We start from the raw sequence: 16,151 nt of genomic DNA on the forward strand, positions 1-16,151 counted from the left end.
TTTGTCCCCAAACAGCCGGTCTGTGCCATCTTTGTCCCCAAACAGCCGGTCTGTGCCATCTTTGTCCCCCAACACCCCACCTGTGTGTCTCCCTCCCTACGTGCAGACTGCTCCAACATGCAGGAAATAGAAGAGATGTCACTTCCTGTGTGCTGGATCAGGCAGCCTCTAACTGCAGGTGTAACTTGGCAGCAAGCGAAGGCCACCTTTTGAGGGGGCGGTCACCTAGACTGGCGGGTTGGACCCCTGCGACCATGATTGTTATGGACCTGTTTTAAGGTGACCAGGTTTACTCTTACTCTGGGAAACCTTATGGAGAATGAATACAGCCGGACAGAATAAGAATCTTCGCTGCCCTGCATGATGCATTTTTCTCCAGACGTCCACTGAGCAAAGAATTCCACGTTTCAAATCAGTGTCTGACGTTTTAAGGATCAAACTGTTTCTTTGGGCAGCAAGTTTTGTTTATAACTCAAAACAATTTTGGAAGTTTTGGGATTTAAAAAAAATAATTCAGATAGGTTCCTTGAAGTCATAGATGTTTGATTGATTTATATAGTGCCAACATATGCTACACGCTGTACTTAAACATAGAAACCGGTAGATCGGCCCCATTCAGCCCTGTCCAGTCTGCCCATTTCTCCTGCTATAAAGACTAAAACCTTAATCAGTCATTGGTCTCATCTTAGATTCAGGAGCCATATGCCTATTCTCTCACTGTATTAGCCCATTTCTGCTGGGAGGCTGTTCCAGTTATCAATCAGAAATAACTGTCATTTGGTGGGCTCTTAGTGGGGAATATTGATTTGCAGTAAAATATATCATTCTGCGTGAGTGATGTTGATAAAGTAACAAAGTAAACTCACTTAAACCTTTTCAATTAATATAGCGTGCGAATGAATGTAATGAGCATATAGAAGTATTGGCTGTGTGAGACTGCCCTCTAGTGGTGAAGAGATTTTTTACATTAGGCGTTGCTTTCAGAAACTGGAGTTCCTTCCTCCTGAAGAAGAGACCTATGAAGCCCCAAAAGTTTATGAAACTTTGCAACTTTTCCTATGTTGGCCAAATAAAAGGACTCAACGTCAACTCTTCTAGAATTAGCAATTGAAGCTATTATAGGAACAGCATCGTTCACAAATTTGGTTGGGGTGGAAATATTCTCCCCACATTTTGGGAAATCCCTTGTTAGAGGGTATTCTAAAAATGGTGATTCCGGTGCAAAGTTTCAAAAGTGGTGTTATAACCATAGCAACTGATCGGCAGGTATAATCTGCAAAAACATTTAATTTGTTGCAGAGTGTAAGGTTCCTGTGATCCAGGGAGCCCATAAAGGTTCTTGCTGCGCACCAGTGCTGGGTTAAGAGCCCCCAGGGATGCAAGACGCATGCACACACTCCAACATCAGATCTGCTTACCTGTCAGGTGCACTCACCCTTCCATCCAGTGGGACCCACACCCCTCGTATCGTGAGGTTACATTATGCGACCCTGCTGGGGGGCGACTGCTCTACTGCCCATGGTGGTGAGATCTCCAGATGACCCATTAAAGCACCTGAGGGTTAAGACCCCCCAGGGATGCAAGTCATATGGCTATAGTCTTAAGTGGATAATCTGCCGCTGGTGCATAAATTGGACTTCTGAAGTTGGCATTAAAGGTGATGTTCACTCAGACAAAACATTAACTGCACAATTTACTAGATCTGTAGTATTATTATTTCCTTTGAAGGGTTAATCCCATAAAAACTCAGAAACCTTAAAAAAAAAATTTGTTTCTATGGCAACATCCTATCGGTGCCTGCTTTTGCATCACATGACAATTGAGTGTTCTCTGCAAAACTTCTGAATAAAAGATTATTCCTGGGAAGGGTTTGGGCGTTCAGGACTTGCAATGATGTTTCCAACCTTGTACAAATTCCGTTGGTGGAACAGCAGCTTTAATGGCACCCGGTCTTAATGAGTTGTGTAATAATTCAATATCAGGCACGTGTAAAGTTTAGAAATTTAGAAATGCAAATTCTGACCATTAAAATAACATGAAATGGATCAGCAATCCAGCGTAGACGGGGTTAACGTTGTAAACGACTATCGTAGCCGAAAACAGCTGATTTTTAATAGAATTACCAATCTTTGCCTCTAAATGCTTTCCTTTAACCTATTTACAAAAATGGGGAGGAAATACAAACACACTGTGTTCATCTGTAGTTTCATTTTCTTAGAATCCTAATTTTCTTGTTGTTTGTTAACAAAAAATGAAACTATAAGCTACTTCCGCCCAAAAAACATCACCACCGTTTCTTTTTATGGTTCTGCTTCATCAGAGGTTTTATAGGGAATCCAAAGAACCAGCTGGAGATTCTCCTGGGGAAACCGAGGCGTTCTATGATTCCCCGCGGTGCGGTCAGACAGTATCTTAACACATTTAACTTCAGCAGTGTCAGTAATATGGAAAGAAAAATAACATCATTTTATAAAACCAGATATTTTATTGCGAATATAAAAACACATAACCTGTAATTGTTGGTTCTCTCCTTTTAACCCTATGCTCTGCTGCCACTAGTGGCTGGATGTGGAACTGCAGGCACCCCCTTAAAGAAAAAGCCAAAGGAAAATACTTCAAATTATTTGATCCAGTTGGATTCTAAAAGGCCCCAAAATTTACCATGAGCTCTGCTGTATTTTGGAAAAATGTAAACGATAAAGGGTGAACGTTAATACTAATTTTTGGAGAGGGTGTCAGTCGGTGTCTGGATCACTTCTTTTCATTGGAAGGCTGGCCGTTACTGCACCATCGTAGTGATGATAGCACCTGCGCATGCACTAAAAACACAAACCCAATACATTCTCCGCAGGGTGAGAGTGGCGGAGCCAAGCGGTGCTGCAGAGCGCTTCGCGTTGGAATGCTGACTTTTGAATCATTACATGGCATTTTTCCTTAGTTTTAGGAAATTTTTTTTTTTTTACATTAAATAGAAAAATAAAAAGAATACATTTAGTTACACGGACCCTACAAAAGGCTGTCATCGCTTTAGCTGCATCATTTTATACAATCGCTGCAGCAGCAAATAATAGTAACAATACAAATAATAATAGTAATAATACAAATAATAATAGTAATAATACAAATAATAATAGTAATAATAAAAATAAGCTCCCTCTTCAACTATGAACTACATGGAATGATTAAAAAGGAACATTCTGTATCAGCGACTGATGTTCCTTAGTGTGATTATATACCTCAGACGAGAAGCCTGCAACCCCCCCCCCCCCCGGCCAGAATACATCACTGACTGGGGGGCATTTATTATTGAAGCCTACAATTCCCCCCAGTTGCCAGGACCTGCATTGATATAACCCCCTTCGATCCGGTGTTTGCCAGTAGCCATGGTGATCTGGCTGGAGGGGGATTGGGGGGGTATCAAATCTTTAAATTCTCTGGTTACTGGAGATCACCATTGTAGGTAATCATGTGACATTCACTAGCCCCGCCCTGCTACTTCACCTCACTGGAAATACTGCTTTTTGGCAGGGCTTACATCATTCCTATACAGACCATAGCTGATAAAAAAAAATTCAGGGAATTAACACACACATTGCATATTTTACCACAAAGGAAATACTCAACTAATTGTAATTATTTGTAGGTGGCAGAAAATAAAAGAAAACAAACAAAAATTATATAATAGACACCAAAAAATACAGCAAGTTATACAGCAGTCAAAAACATTTAATTACAATTAGCAGTAATTATAAAAAGACACCCCACAGGCAGTGCTCACTAGTAGTGAATAAAGTGGCGTCGGTACAAATATTTTCTCCTCCTTGGAGATTTGGTCCAGGTGCCCATTTCCCAAAACGCTAAATATTCTGAAGAGTTTATAGCCTTAGAAAAATAATTTAATGTATAAAGTAAGGATGCGAGACCCTTTTTACGTAGCCCCCCATCAGAAGCAAGAAAGGGGGCTTTAGTGCCGTCTTATAGCCAAAACGCAGAAGGTCACCTGTCACAGGTAAGGGACGGGTATGGACCTTTGCCTAAGGCTTAAAGGAGGAGTCCCGCCATACATCTGTTACTGTCTTGTGGTTTTAAGGAATATCTGTCTGCCCCCCCCCCAAAAGTCTCATAATGAGTAACATTACTTTTATGCTTCTCCGTGCCAAGAAAGGCTACTGGAGTCTCCAGTGAAGTGCTGCTTCCCCGGCTCTCTGGGTCACTTTTCTATTTCTCTGGGCAGAGGTGCAGTGTTTGGCCACACCCACTACCAGCTGATTTAAGGTGGTTTGGGTCTAGCCCCACCCTCTCCCAAAGCCACTCCCACAGAAGAGGGAGAGCTCTCAATAGCCTTCCCTGCGAAGTACCCAGGTATGCCTACCCATGATCCTCTGTGTTTGCGAGGCTAATTCTTCTGCCCGGGAAGCCTCTTGGTGATCGCAATACAGCGGCTACGGAGTCACACATGGACCAACACGCAACGTCCCAGTGGAAATTCCTTTAACCCAAATGACATTAAACTTTGCAAGCCGCGGACTGTCCCTCGATAAACCTTTCCCACCCCATTCCGAGGTTCCTTTTCCTCTACAAGGTGAGCTTATCTGACTTGGCTAAAACCCTGAATTATTTGATGGACCTGCTTTTGGGTGGAAACTTCATCTCTTAATCAACGGCTTAGCGATAAGACGCCTAAAGACAAGCTTTGCGCATGAGATGTCTGAGCTGCAGAACAGCAACGCATACATAATGCGACATGTAAGTGCAACATGGAAGCATGGAATCTGCCAGCAGATCGGCCCCATCCGGCCCCCGTCACGTCTGCCCCTTTTTTTCCTGCTTTAAAAACCTTCATCAGTCGTTGGTCTCGTTTTAGATTCAGGAGCCGTATGTCTATCCCATGCATGTTTAATACCCTCACTGTATTACCCTCTACCACTTCTGCTGGGAGGCTTTTCCACCACCCTCTCATTAAAATAAAATATTTTAAATGTCAGTAATACTTATACTATTCAATGTTAAATAAGTCATTGGAGGACTTGGAGGAGTTACTCAAAAGACTCCTTAAAAGGGACACGATCTGCCTCACTGAGGACTAAACCGGAAACTCACGACGAGCTTCTCCACAGGTTAAAAATTATTATTTTTTTAAAAATTAAAAATTGACATTTTCCTCCAGGGAAATCTTTTTTTTGGCTGCACAGTAACAAAACACTGTATACCGCGAACCAAATAATACATCCAGAGTGCAATTCTGCATAAAAATCAAAATCCATAGGAATCCCGATTAATTATAAAATAAAATACAAGTAAACAACGACATTTCCGTGGGATTTCAGTAGGATTGATGCGTCCCTCCCCCGAGAATAATTTAAGGTCCAGGCCTATTTAGTGGCATATTTGCAGTAAAAATTCCTTGGTATTCTTCGAGGGATTTGCCCCCCCCAGGGGTACCAGAAGCCCCCCGGCCCCGTTGGGTTCATACCCCACAGTCGCTGCGTCTGTCCACAGGCTTCCTGACCACAATTTGTTGCGTTGAAAGCGCGGCGACCGCGACATGGAAGAAGATCTGCCACTCGTCGCGCAGTCCGTACAGGTAAACGTTACAGACGCAAATCACCGCCAGGAGGCTGCAGGTCTTCAGCTTCCGCGCCCAGCAGTGAAACAGGTACAGGTAGCACTGAACGAGAAGACACGAGACGGGCGGTCACCGGACGCGCAAAGATATTCACTTCCTCAACGCAGGGACTTTAAAAAGGGATGATGTAACGGAAATGTGACTGCCTTAGCACTTAAAGCCAGATCAACGGCCTCAACAGAGATACACACTACTGCTCAAAAGTTTGGGGTCACTGACAAATGTCCTTGTTTTTCAAAGAAAAGCACATTTTGTCCATTAAAATAACATGAAATGGATCAGAAATCCAACGTAGACGGGGTTAATATTGTAAATGACTATTATAGCTGGAAACGGCTGATTTTTAATGGAATCTCTTCATAGGTGTACAGAGGCCCTTTATCACTCCCATCACTCCTGTGTTCCAATGAACCTTTATCACTCCCATCACTCCTGTGTTCCAATGGCCCTTTATCACTCCCATCACTCCTGTGTTCCAATGGCCCTTTATCACTCCCATCACTCCTGTGTTCCAATGGCCCTTTATCACTCCCATCACTCCTGTGTTCCAATGGCCCTTTATCACTCCTGTGTTCCAATGGCACGTTGTGTTCACTGATCCAAGTTTAAGTTTAAAAGGCTAATTGATGGTTAGAAAACCCTTTTGTAATTATGTTACAGCCGGAAACGTCCTTGTTTTCCATGAAAGGGGCTGAGTGACCCCAAACTTTTGAACGGCCGTGTATCTTGGCTGGGTGGTATCCCAGGCCAGACACAGGGCAGCACCCTAGCGGCTCCCTAACGCTTACCAACGCAGTTGCCGTCCTCTATGCTGAGCGCTGGGATATGACATCATAACCTGGAGCACATGGATCAGCGCTCCATGGTGTAATAAAACCCTAGAGCTGCCCCTGGGTAGAAAACACCCAGAAACCAATCAGAACGGTTCTGAATTTAAATCGTTGTTCCTGATGCAAAAGGTGGCAATAAATCAATTGGTATCCCCCTCCCCCCAAAGCAAAAACATTTAAAAATAGGGATATTCGATAATTTTTACAAAGGCATTGCACAAATTCTTTCTGCGGGTAGACAAAGGTAAAGCACTTTATAAATAAATTAAATAAAAAAAACAATATAGCAACAATACACAAAGTTTCCTTACCTGTAATATGTTTGCAGAAAACGCCGTAAGAAACGCTATCACCCTTCCTGAGTTTTCGGAGCCGTCCTTGGAAAAGAAAGTGCGGTATCGGTTAACACGCGACGAATGCAGCTCCGGTCCTGCGCTCCTAAACGCCCTGGTACTTAAGGGGTTAAAATGAAAATGGTCTCCTTACGTTTATATTACTAAAGTTCAGGAGTTTTGTGATCTAACCATGCGCCACGCGCTGCCGTATTTGTGTAATTTCAGTACATCCTCACATTTAAAGTGGTTAAAGGTTCAGTCCCACTTAAGACACAAAACGAAGGTGCTCCCTGCCGCGTTAGAAAGACCTGTCGTTGCATCCGTCTTTTTCTCCTCTGAAGGGTTAATAACAGGCCCAAGAGGTAGAATCTTAAAATTAATTAATTAATAACAAGAGAGATAACTTAATGGGGAGGAATAAAAAATAAAAAAAGAGAACGAAACACAAAAACTGCTCTGGTCCTATACTGGTAAAATTGCACATAGGAGACCTTAAGGGGTTAAAGTAAAATGTATTTGGGTCCTGAGGTTGGTGTTAATAATAAAAATAGATTCATTTTTGTCATTGAAGACCTTGCTGCGTCAGAGCCCCGCTTTTATGATAATTGTTCCTTTTATGTGGAACATCTCCAGTTTTTGAAAGCACTTCGGTAATTGTCGCGTCCCTTTTGTATCCCGACGGGCTGGGAATCGAGTGCCAACAATGTCCTCGGCGGAGCGCAGCTTTGTATTTATGCTCGTGTTCCTGGCACTAACCACCCAGAGACCCACGTGTCCTCCTAGGAGGAGCCACATGCCTCGTCTGGACTTCTTCGCACGTAAACAACAAAAAGTCTCCAAAATAACAGCTCGGTAATCGGAATAGAAATGTGCCGGGGTAAAAAAATAAATAAAAAAAAAAGGGGCAAATCTGGTAGACGAAAACTTTATTGGCAATGAACGGAATTGCATTAGATTGTAAGCTCCTGAGAGCGCCTAAGAAAAGACCTAAGCTGTCTTCAAAGCTTGCAGCGTAAGTAAGGTTCTACAGACCACCTACCCCGGGGAGAAACATTTACAGGCGGATCGGCCCCATTTGGCCCCCGTCTAGTCGCCCGTTTCTCCTGCTGTAAAGACTGAAACCTTAATCAGCCGTTGGTCTCGTCTTAGATTCAGGAGCCATATGTCTGTCCCATGCATGTTTAATACCCTCACTGTATTACCCTCTACCACCTCTGCTGGGAGAGAGACCAGACGACTTACCTGAAAAGAGTTTTCAGCCAGATGCACCCCGCGGATGAGACTCAGGGCGCCACACATGATGTTCAGAGTTAGAGAAAGGATTCCCAGCGCTGTGACCGGCGTCATCCTGTAATTAGGGGCTTCATACAATTAAAAGAGAGTCTCTAATGAATATGACGTTCCGGGCGGGCACACCCTGGACACCCACCACTCACACTCACGACGTGGCCCCCACTCGTCCCCGAGAGCGCAGTGCGGTTACGTGTTAACTAGACAGGGTGGGTACTCTTTGGGCAAAGCGAGTGGTCTCTACGGGGATAATCTGTTCAGTTTACCCGCCGGCTCCGTTAACTTATTTAGCGCATATAATAAATACTCATGCGGGGGATCTTACCGGCCGACGTGGGGGAGACCGATGTGCCGGAGGCCGCGTGCCCGTTGGGAAAGCCATTCACCTCTTCAGCATCTTCTAATTTGATGACGACGGGTGGAGGAGAAAGATCCGGGTGGACCGGAGGACCTCCAGCAGAGTTAAAATTGTGTTTGACCCGCTGGATGATGCTGTCTGTTACAACAAGATGAACAAAGTGTATATAACAGATAAAAGGTCTTTATAGTAAGATTCCTCCATCCAGTAGAGATGGTCTGTTCCTGTGGGGAACTCGGCCCCCGTTTCTCCCGCTGTAAAGACTCAAACCTTAATCAGTCGTTGGTCTCGTCTTAGATTCAGGAGCCGTATGCCTATCCCGCGCATGTTTAATCCCCTCACTGTATTACCCTCTACCGCTTCTGCTGGGAGGCTGTTCCACTTATCTATCGCTCTCTCAGTAAAGCAATCATTGGATTACCCTTTAACTGATCGCTATTCTGCTTCTGAGATTCATAATTTCACAGATGTATTACAAAATAGTGAAATAGCGACAGAGAGCGAGAGCCAGTGTGACAGAGCGAGAGCGCGACACAGAGCGAGAGTGTGACTGTAACAAAGCAAAAAAACGTGGTTTTGACCCCCCCCAATAGGGGTGTCTTACATTGGGGGGGGTCATCTTATAACGGAGGAAACCCGGTGAGTTCCGGTTGGAATCTCCCGGAAAAAGTACTCACCGAACTCCAGGAAGGCGTAGGGCCGGGAGGCGAGGGAGATGGCGGTGCTGTTATAGGAAGCAGAGAATTCCCAGAGGATCTCATCCAGGAAGCAGAACGCCACGGCTGGGGGGCAACTGTCAGGGCAGATCATCAAGGAGGAGATGACACCCGCGGAGCAAAAACTGCCGGTGGGGGGGGATAATAAAATAAAAAGGGGTCAATTAACAGAAACACACAGAACCCTGTGATACCCTCATACCCAGCAAACCTCCAGAAAGGGGGGCATCAGGGGAGGAAAGAGGGGCATCAGAGAGTCGGGGATCGCAGTAATAAATACATCCGAGAATACAGAGTAAGTGGCACTCACTGGATGCAGAGCTCACTCAGTCTGGCCGTCCCTCGGGCTGGTTTTCTGGACAGGGTTGGACACAGAGCTTTGAGTTTTTTCTTGCACTCCAGAATTTGTTTGTTGGCGTGGAAATCGTTGGAGGCCGAGAGCGGGAGTCCGTCCTCCAGCCTCACGACACAAGCGTAGAGGATGACGGGCATTCTGCACCCCCGGCTCACGACTTCTGCATCTGCACCAAATACAAGACGACAAACGCTGTCCTAAAAATCAAACGCCACGACTACACAAAGAGGAGACGGGGACGCCGAGGCGGCCGGTGGAGAAGTTAGAGAGACATTGAGAGAGAGAGCGAAACGCGGAAGAGCGGAAGAGAGCCAGCGGGGGAGAGCGGAAGAGAGCCAGCGGGGGAGAGCGGAAGAGAGCCAGCGGGGGAGAGCGGAAGAGAGCCAGCGGGGGAGAGCGGAAGAGCGCAAGCGGGGGAGAGGGGAAGAGCGCAAGCGGGGGAGAGCGTTAGAGCACAAGCGGGGGAGAGCGTTAGAGCGCAAGCGGGGGAGAGCGTTAGAGCGCAAGCGGGGGAGAGCGTTAGAGCGCAAGCGGGGAAGAGCACAAAAGCATAAGAAGGCGGAATAAAAGACGATTATAAGACAAGGTCATGTTTCAGATGATTTTTTCTGAATCGGGAGAGTGGCCCTGGTGACCTCAGCAGTGCGTTCCGCCGGAGCCCGTGTCCTTTAGTGTTAATGATGCACACGCTGCTGGCTCCGGGCGCCCGGCTGGGTCTGACGCGTCTCAACTTACCAAAACCCGAAAGAATCTTTGTTTTTCTGAAATTCTGTCTAATTCAAGACTCTGGAACTTCGGAGGTCCAAACATTTCATACCGGCCGCCAAATCTTCTTTATACGGCTATAAAAAAACAAAATCTGTCAAAATGTAACATACAATAAGGTCTGAAACGAGCTCGTTACAGAACAGTCTGACCGTCTCCGCTCAGGATTACGTCACAGGAGCCAAAGTGCAGCCGAAGCGGAGATCAGGATAAGGCAGGGGGGGGCTGGAACCGCTGAATATGACTAAAAACATTACTCTGCATACATCGTCAATTTTAATAGAACGCCCCCAAAAATGTATCAGCGGATTCGGGGAATGAGGGCGGCAGCTGCAAGTTCTCTTGAGATTAAGCGGAGCGAATGATCTACTGCCGGGCAGATTTCTTTTCCTGTGCATGCGCTGGCAGGAGAGGTTGGAGCCCCGCCAAGCCTGAGCAAGACAGGGACTTTTATTCTAGATTGTAAGCTCCTTTGAGCAGGAGAGTCCAACTCGTTATACGTACAGTGCTGCGGAATCACTGCGACCTGTACGATACATTCATTATATACATCAGCGGCTGAACGGGCCAGTGATTGTTTCTCAGATATGATCATATATATGTGTGCGTGTGTGTATATATATATGTATATTATCATATGGCTCAACATCTACGCATATGTTTACATACACATATATATATATATATATATATATATAGTACTGGTCAAAAGTTTGGAAACAAGGACATTTCCGGCTGTAACATAATTACAAAAGGGTTTTCTAACCATCAATTATCCTTTTATACTTAAACTTGGATCAGTGAACACAACGTGCCATTGGAACACAGGAGTGATGGGAGTGATAAAGGGCCATTGGATCACAGGAGTGATGGGAGTGATAGATGTGATAAAGGGCCATTGGAACACAGGAGTGATGGGGGTGATAAAGGGCCACTGGAACACAGGAGTGATGGGATTGATAAAGGGCGATTGGATCACAGGAGTGATAGATGTGATAAAGGGCCATTGGAACACAGGAGTGATGGGGGTGATAAAGGGCCACTGGAACACAGGAGTGATGGGAGTGATAAAGGGCCATTGGATCACAGGAGTGATGGGAGTGATAGATGTGATAAAGGGCCATTGGAACACAGGAGTGATGGGGGTGATAAAGGGCCACTGGAACACAGGAGTGATGGGATTGATAAAGGGCGATTGGATCACAGGAGTGATGGGAGTGATAGATGTGATAAAGGGCCATTGGAACACAGGAGTGATGGGATTGATAAAGGGCCATTGGATCACAGGAGTGATGGGAGTGATAAAGGGCCATTGGAACACAGGAGTAATGGGAGTGATAGAAGTGATAAAGGGCCATTGGAACACAGGAGTGATGGGAGTGATAAAGGGCCACTGGAACACAGGAGTGATGGGAGTGATAAAGGGCCATTGGATCACAGGAGTGATGGGAGTGATAAAGGGCCATTGGAACACAGGAGTGATGGGAGTGGATTTCTCATCCATTTCATGTTATTTTAACTGACAAAATCTGCTTTTCTGTCAAAATCAAGGACATTTCTAAGTGGCGCCAAACTTTTGAACCATAGTTTATATACATAGTGTAATATGTGTGTATCTGTGTGTGTGTGTGTGTGTGTGTATATATATATATATATAATGTAATATTGTGTTTTTATATAAATCTATATTATAAATATATAAAATTATTATTATTAGAAAGAATATTTTGCTGTGCAGAAGAATTAAAAATTTCCCGTCAGATACACACAATTTGCATGTGGGCGGGGTTAATGCAGAAATAATGTATACAAACACGGACACAAATAACACAATAATCGGTCGAAACCCCGACCTGTCACCCAGCGCACCCTGTGTGTCCCTCCCCGGCCCCACTACCCGCACTGCGCGGCTCTTTGGATCAAATTCCAGCTTCGCTTACATGAGACGAGCTTGGCATCAGTGATGTCATCAGCAGAGCGTCGCTACGTCATGGGGGTCGCCCGCCAAACACCCCCATCGAATCTGTGGTTGGCAAAGAGAACCCTAAACTAGGATTCCAGCAGAGCAGCGAGTTACTGCCAGTGCGCATGCGCAAGTCTTAAAGCGGCAATGCAACCCTGTGCAACTTAAAAGGGCTACATTGGCCTTGTAACTGCTTTATTATAACTGCATTATTGTTATTACATAGCAGCTTAAAAATACATCTATTACTATTATTATTTTGTTGTTCTTTTAAGACTAATTTCCTTCCAATAGAAAATCTTCCATCCTTTTATTTGTCACAAAAAGAACTTTCCATTGCACAAATATTATTTTTTAAGTAAATATTATGTGTTTTATAAAATGCACAGAAAGACTGTGTTAATTTAAATTATTTATGGAAATAAAATTGTTCTATTTCTACACCTCACGGTCATGATTGAAGTCCTTTGGTCACCGTCTAACTTCCCTGAGGTATACTTTGTGATAACAGTCAGTATTTTTGTGTCTTGATGATAATTCGGTGGTAGATAAATGGAACAGTGTCCCAACAGAAGAGATAGAGGTTAATACAGAGAAGGAATTTAAACATGCATGGGATAGACATACGGATTAAGGTTTCAGTCTTTACAGCAGTAGAAACGGGTGACTAGACGGGGGCCGAATGGGGCCGATCTGCCGGCAGATGTTTAAAAAGCTGACATACTTTAACAATGATCGCCGTTCCTGTTCAATCAATGAGGGAAAACTTAAAAGGACTTAAAAAAAATTTTTTTAATTATTTTTCTAAATACATATTTTTTTGCCATAAACTATTACTAGTTTCATTGCATATCTGGGAGCGAAAGGGTTAATATATAATATACAGTGTATATGTATATATATATATATATATATATATGAGCAGCACCCCCCCATTGTCTTTTGTTCCTGTGAGAATTGTTATGTTCTGCACTATTTGCCGTGCCCTGTTTACTCAGTGTACAGCGCCACGGTATATGATGGCGCTATAGAAATGAATAAATAGTAAAATAATAATTGAATTAACTTTGTTAAACATTAATTAAACTTTAATTAACATTATATCCAAAACTTGGACCAGTATTCGGTGATTTATTCGAATAGCTCCTGAGGCTTCGAGCTTCTATGCAAACAATCGATCCCGGATACAGGCAGCGACTCAATAACCACATCCTCGTCTGGCGTCAGACTGCTTCAGTCACTCGATCCAAAATCTCTCTCAAGTATTTAGGATTTAAAGCCGATTTGTCTGGGTTATGAGTAGAGCCAGGAGTTATAGGGGGCTATAAAGGGACCCCAGGGAACAGAGAAGCTCCATCCCAGTGCTTGGACTGATGGGGGAGGGGACTGGCCAAACGAAGCAGGGGCACTTGGGAGGTATGACATGGTGCGGCTGCTTAATACATTAATAAATAAGAACACTGTTCATTTTTAGCACCAGAATTTTGTTTAATTTATAAAGCCGTCTCCTGCCGTTTCTATACACATTATCGGGGCTTTTAGGGCTGTAGAACCCTGCGATACCCTCATACCCAGCAAATATTCTGACCTCCTAGAAAAGAGGGGCATCAGGGGGAGAGAGGGGGGTGTCAGGGGCCGCTTCTCCTTCTGCCCCAGTATGCTTTAGTCTGTGTTAATGTTATTGATATTTTTAAAGTAATGAGGGACTTGAATCACATGGAGGGACTGGCCACACTATACAGAGACACTTGGGAGGTATGGTGAATCATCTCTTTTAGAGAAGTTGTGAATACATGGTAGCTGAAACTGCAGCCTTGGTTATAATAACCAGATTATTAGACGTGGGCAGGCAGCAGCTGTAAAGGCAAATCATTAATTGCTAATTCATAATGATAAGTAAAGCCAAAAACACCTTTCAGCTCTGGGTATGGAGTACAACAGACACCAGGGCTCCCTACTGGAGACACCTTAGGTTCGGTCTCAGGTGTATAGAATTCGTGGGTCATACGCTCCTCGGCTACCTCAGAGTGCGCAAGCGCTGTCGCCTAATGACGTCAGTGATGTCCCAGCCTGCACCGCGTTCCGTGCTGTGAGGTAAAGGAAAGGGGCGGAGCAACGGGAATACGTGGCTGCGGGAGCGGCGGCTTCACGGAGAAGTTACCCGGTAATTAGCACCGCAGCTGGGGGCAGGGAGGGCCTGGGGTATCACACGTACGAGAGGGGGGGGGGTATTTCCAAGGGTCAGCATCACCCGCGATAGGAATAAGTTCAGGCACGCGCACGGTTTACCTGAGGTATATTTGAATGAGATATTGTGATTCATGTGACTTAACCCCATGATAGCCTTACTAAGTTGCGTAATTTAACCCCTTAAAGGTCAACTTCCGATTCCGTAGTCTACCTGAGGGCTGTAGAGCTAGTACTGAAAGGGTTTATCTCCAGAGCCCTGGTGTTGATAGGGTTAACTTCCAGAGCTTTTTGGGAGACCTCGTTCTGAAGGGGTTAACCTTCTGATTGCCAGTGCCTTGAGCCCTTGCGCTGATAGGGTTAACCTCCAGTTTGCTTTGTTCTGGGGATTAACCTTCAGAGTGCTGGTGATTTAGTTCTGATGCGGTTAAGATCAGTGCCCTGTAAGGTCTGGTCGGGTTATCCTCCAGAGTGCTAGAGAGCTGGTACTGATGGGGTTAACCTCCACAGTTCTAGAGCCTTGGTGCCCCTGGGGTAGTATTCTGGAGCTGATGGTGGTGACCCCTGGGTGCTAGAGGCCTGGAGCTGATGGGGGTGACCTCGTTGTGTCCGTCTGCAATTGGGTACAATGTCTTTTGCAATTGTATTCATTAAAAAGGATGATGTGACATCATCGTGTGTGCAGATTATGTATATGATGAAATAAATATTGTTGGGGCGAGCCATTGATGTGGTCGGCCAAGAACGCCGCTTCTTTGGGGTGAGGCCAGGTGGCTGCGTTGGTATTTTTGGAGGCCCTGCGGCTGATATAAATGAAATTTATATTGCATTTGTCTTAATTTCACTAAGATTTGCATAATTTATTTCTTCTTGTAGACTCTAGAATGTTACATTGTAGCTGTTCCCATTGCAATAAAGTAAACAGTAACGGCAGGGAACCAATTTATCGCTAGTATCAGATTAAAAATACATTTTCAAAAATATTGCTTTGTTGCTTTTTTAACCCCGTTGTAGTTTTTGCCCCATAATATGTTTTCAGGCAGCTGCATATCAGCCGTTTGTATGAGTTCTCGCTCTGCTATCTGACCCCCCCACCTTATACTGCCTGTGAGGAACAATAGAATGGCTCAGTCTTATTCACCCAGATGGACTCTCTAACTAATGAAAGTCTATGGGGGAAAGGACTTCATTGATATAAAGCATCAGCTCAGTGTGGTGTTTGAGCCGGGAAAGATAGAGATAAAGGGAGTTTATTGGGACAAAATGAGTTAAAACCAAGTTTTTGTCAATTTTGACAGACATGACGGTATACCACACTGGGGAAGGGGTATATCACTGTATACCACACTGGGGAAGGGGTATATCACTGTATACCACACTGGGGGAGGGATATATTACCGTATACTGCTCTGGGATTTATGGGGTAAAATATGTAGGTTTTTTTCCCCTTGGGACTTCCTCTTTCAATGCAGCGTTTGCTGTTCATGTAGATGAAGTTCTACGCCATAAAATCGTGTCCATTTCCTTTGGGATGGCTGGAAGTGATTATTTACTATAAGCAGCTGCCGTTCGGTGCCGGGATCTCTCGGGCTGCGTCCCTTCTCTGCCGGCCGTCGGCGAGACGCTCGGGACCCCACGCTTCCCTTGTGCCGTATTTGTGAACCTGCGCGCTCCCCTAACGTACTGACGTCTCTGAGCGACAGGTGAAGAAGAGCTTCTCTGCTCT

The 16,151-nt window shown here is 44.8% G+C and overlaps 1 protein-coding gene across 1 annotated transcript; it reads right to left on the minus strand.

Annotated features, from left to right (window-relative positions):
- Positions 1-5,467: 5,467 nt before the first annotated feature.
- On the minus strand, positions 5,468-9,647 carry LOC149278860 (vesicle-trafficking protein SEC22c-like). Its single transcript, XM_089501668.1, has 5 exons — positions 9,466-9,647; positions 9,117-9,280; positions 8,407-8,577; positions 8,034-8,152; positions 5,468-5,668 (listed from the first exon to the last, which is right to left on the minus strand). Exons 1-5 carry the CDS (start codon positions 9,645-9,647, stop codon positions 5,468-5,470), a joined length of 837 nt encoding a protein of 278 aa, XP_089357794.1.
- Positions 9,648-16,151: the final 6,504 nt, after the last annotated feature.

The sequence above is a fragment of the Sceloporus occidentalis genome, unplaced genomic scaffold, assembly GCF_023333645.1.
Source record: "Sceloporus occidentalis isolate IW3139 unplaced genomic scaffold, rSceOcc1.0.p SCAF_178, whole genome shotgun sequence".
NCBI classification, from domain to species: domain Eukaryota; kingdom Metazoa; phylum Chordata; class Lepidosauria; order Squamata; family Phrynosomatidae; genus Sceloporus; species Sceloporus occidentalis.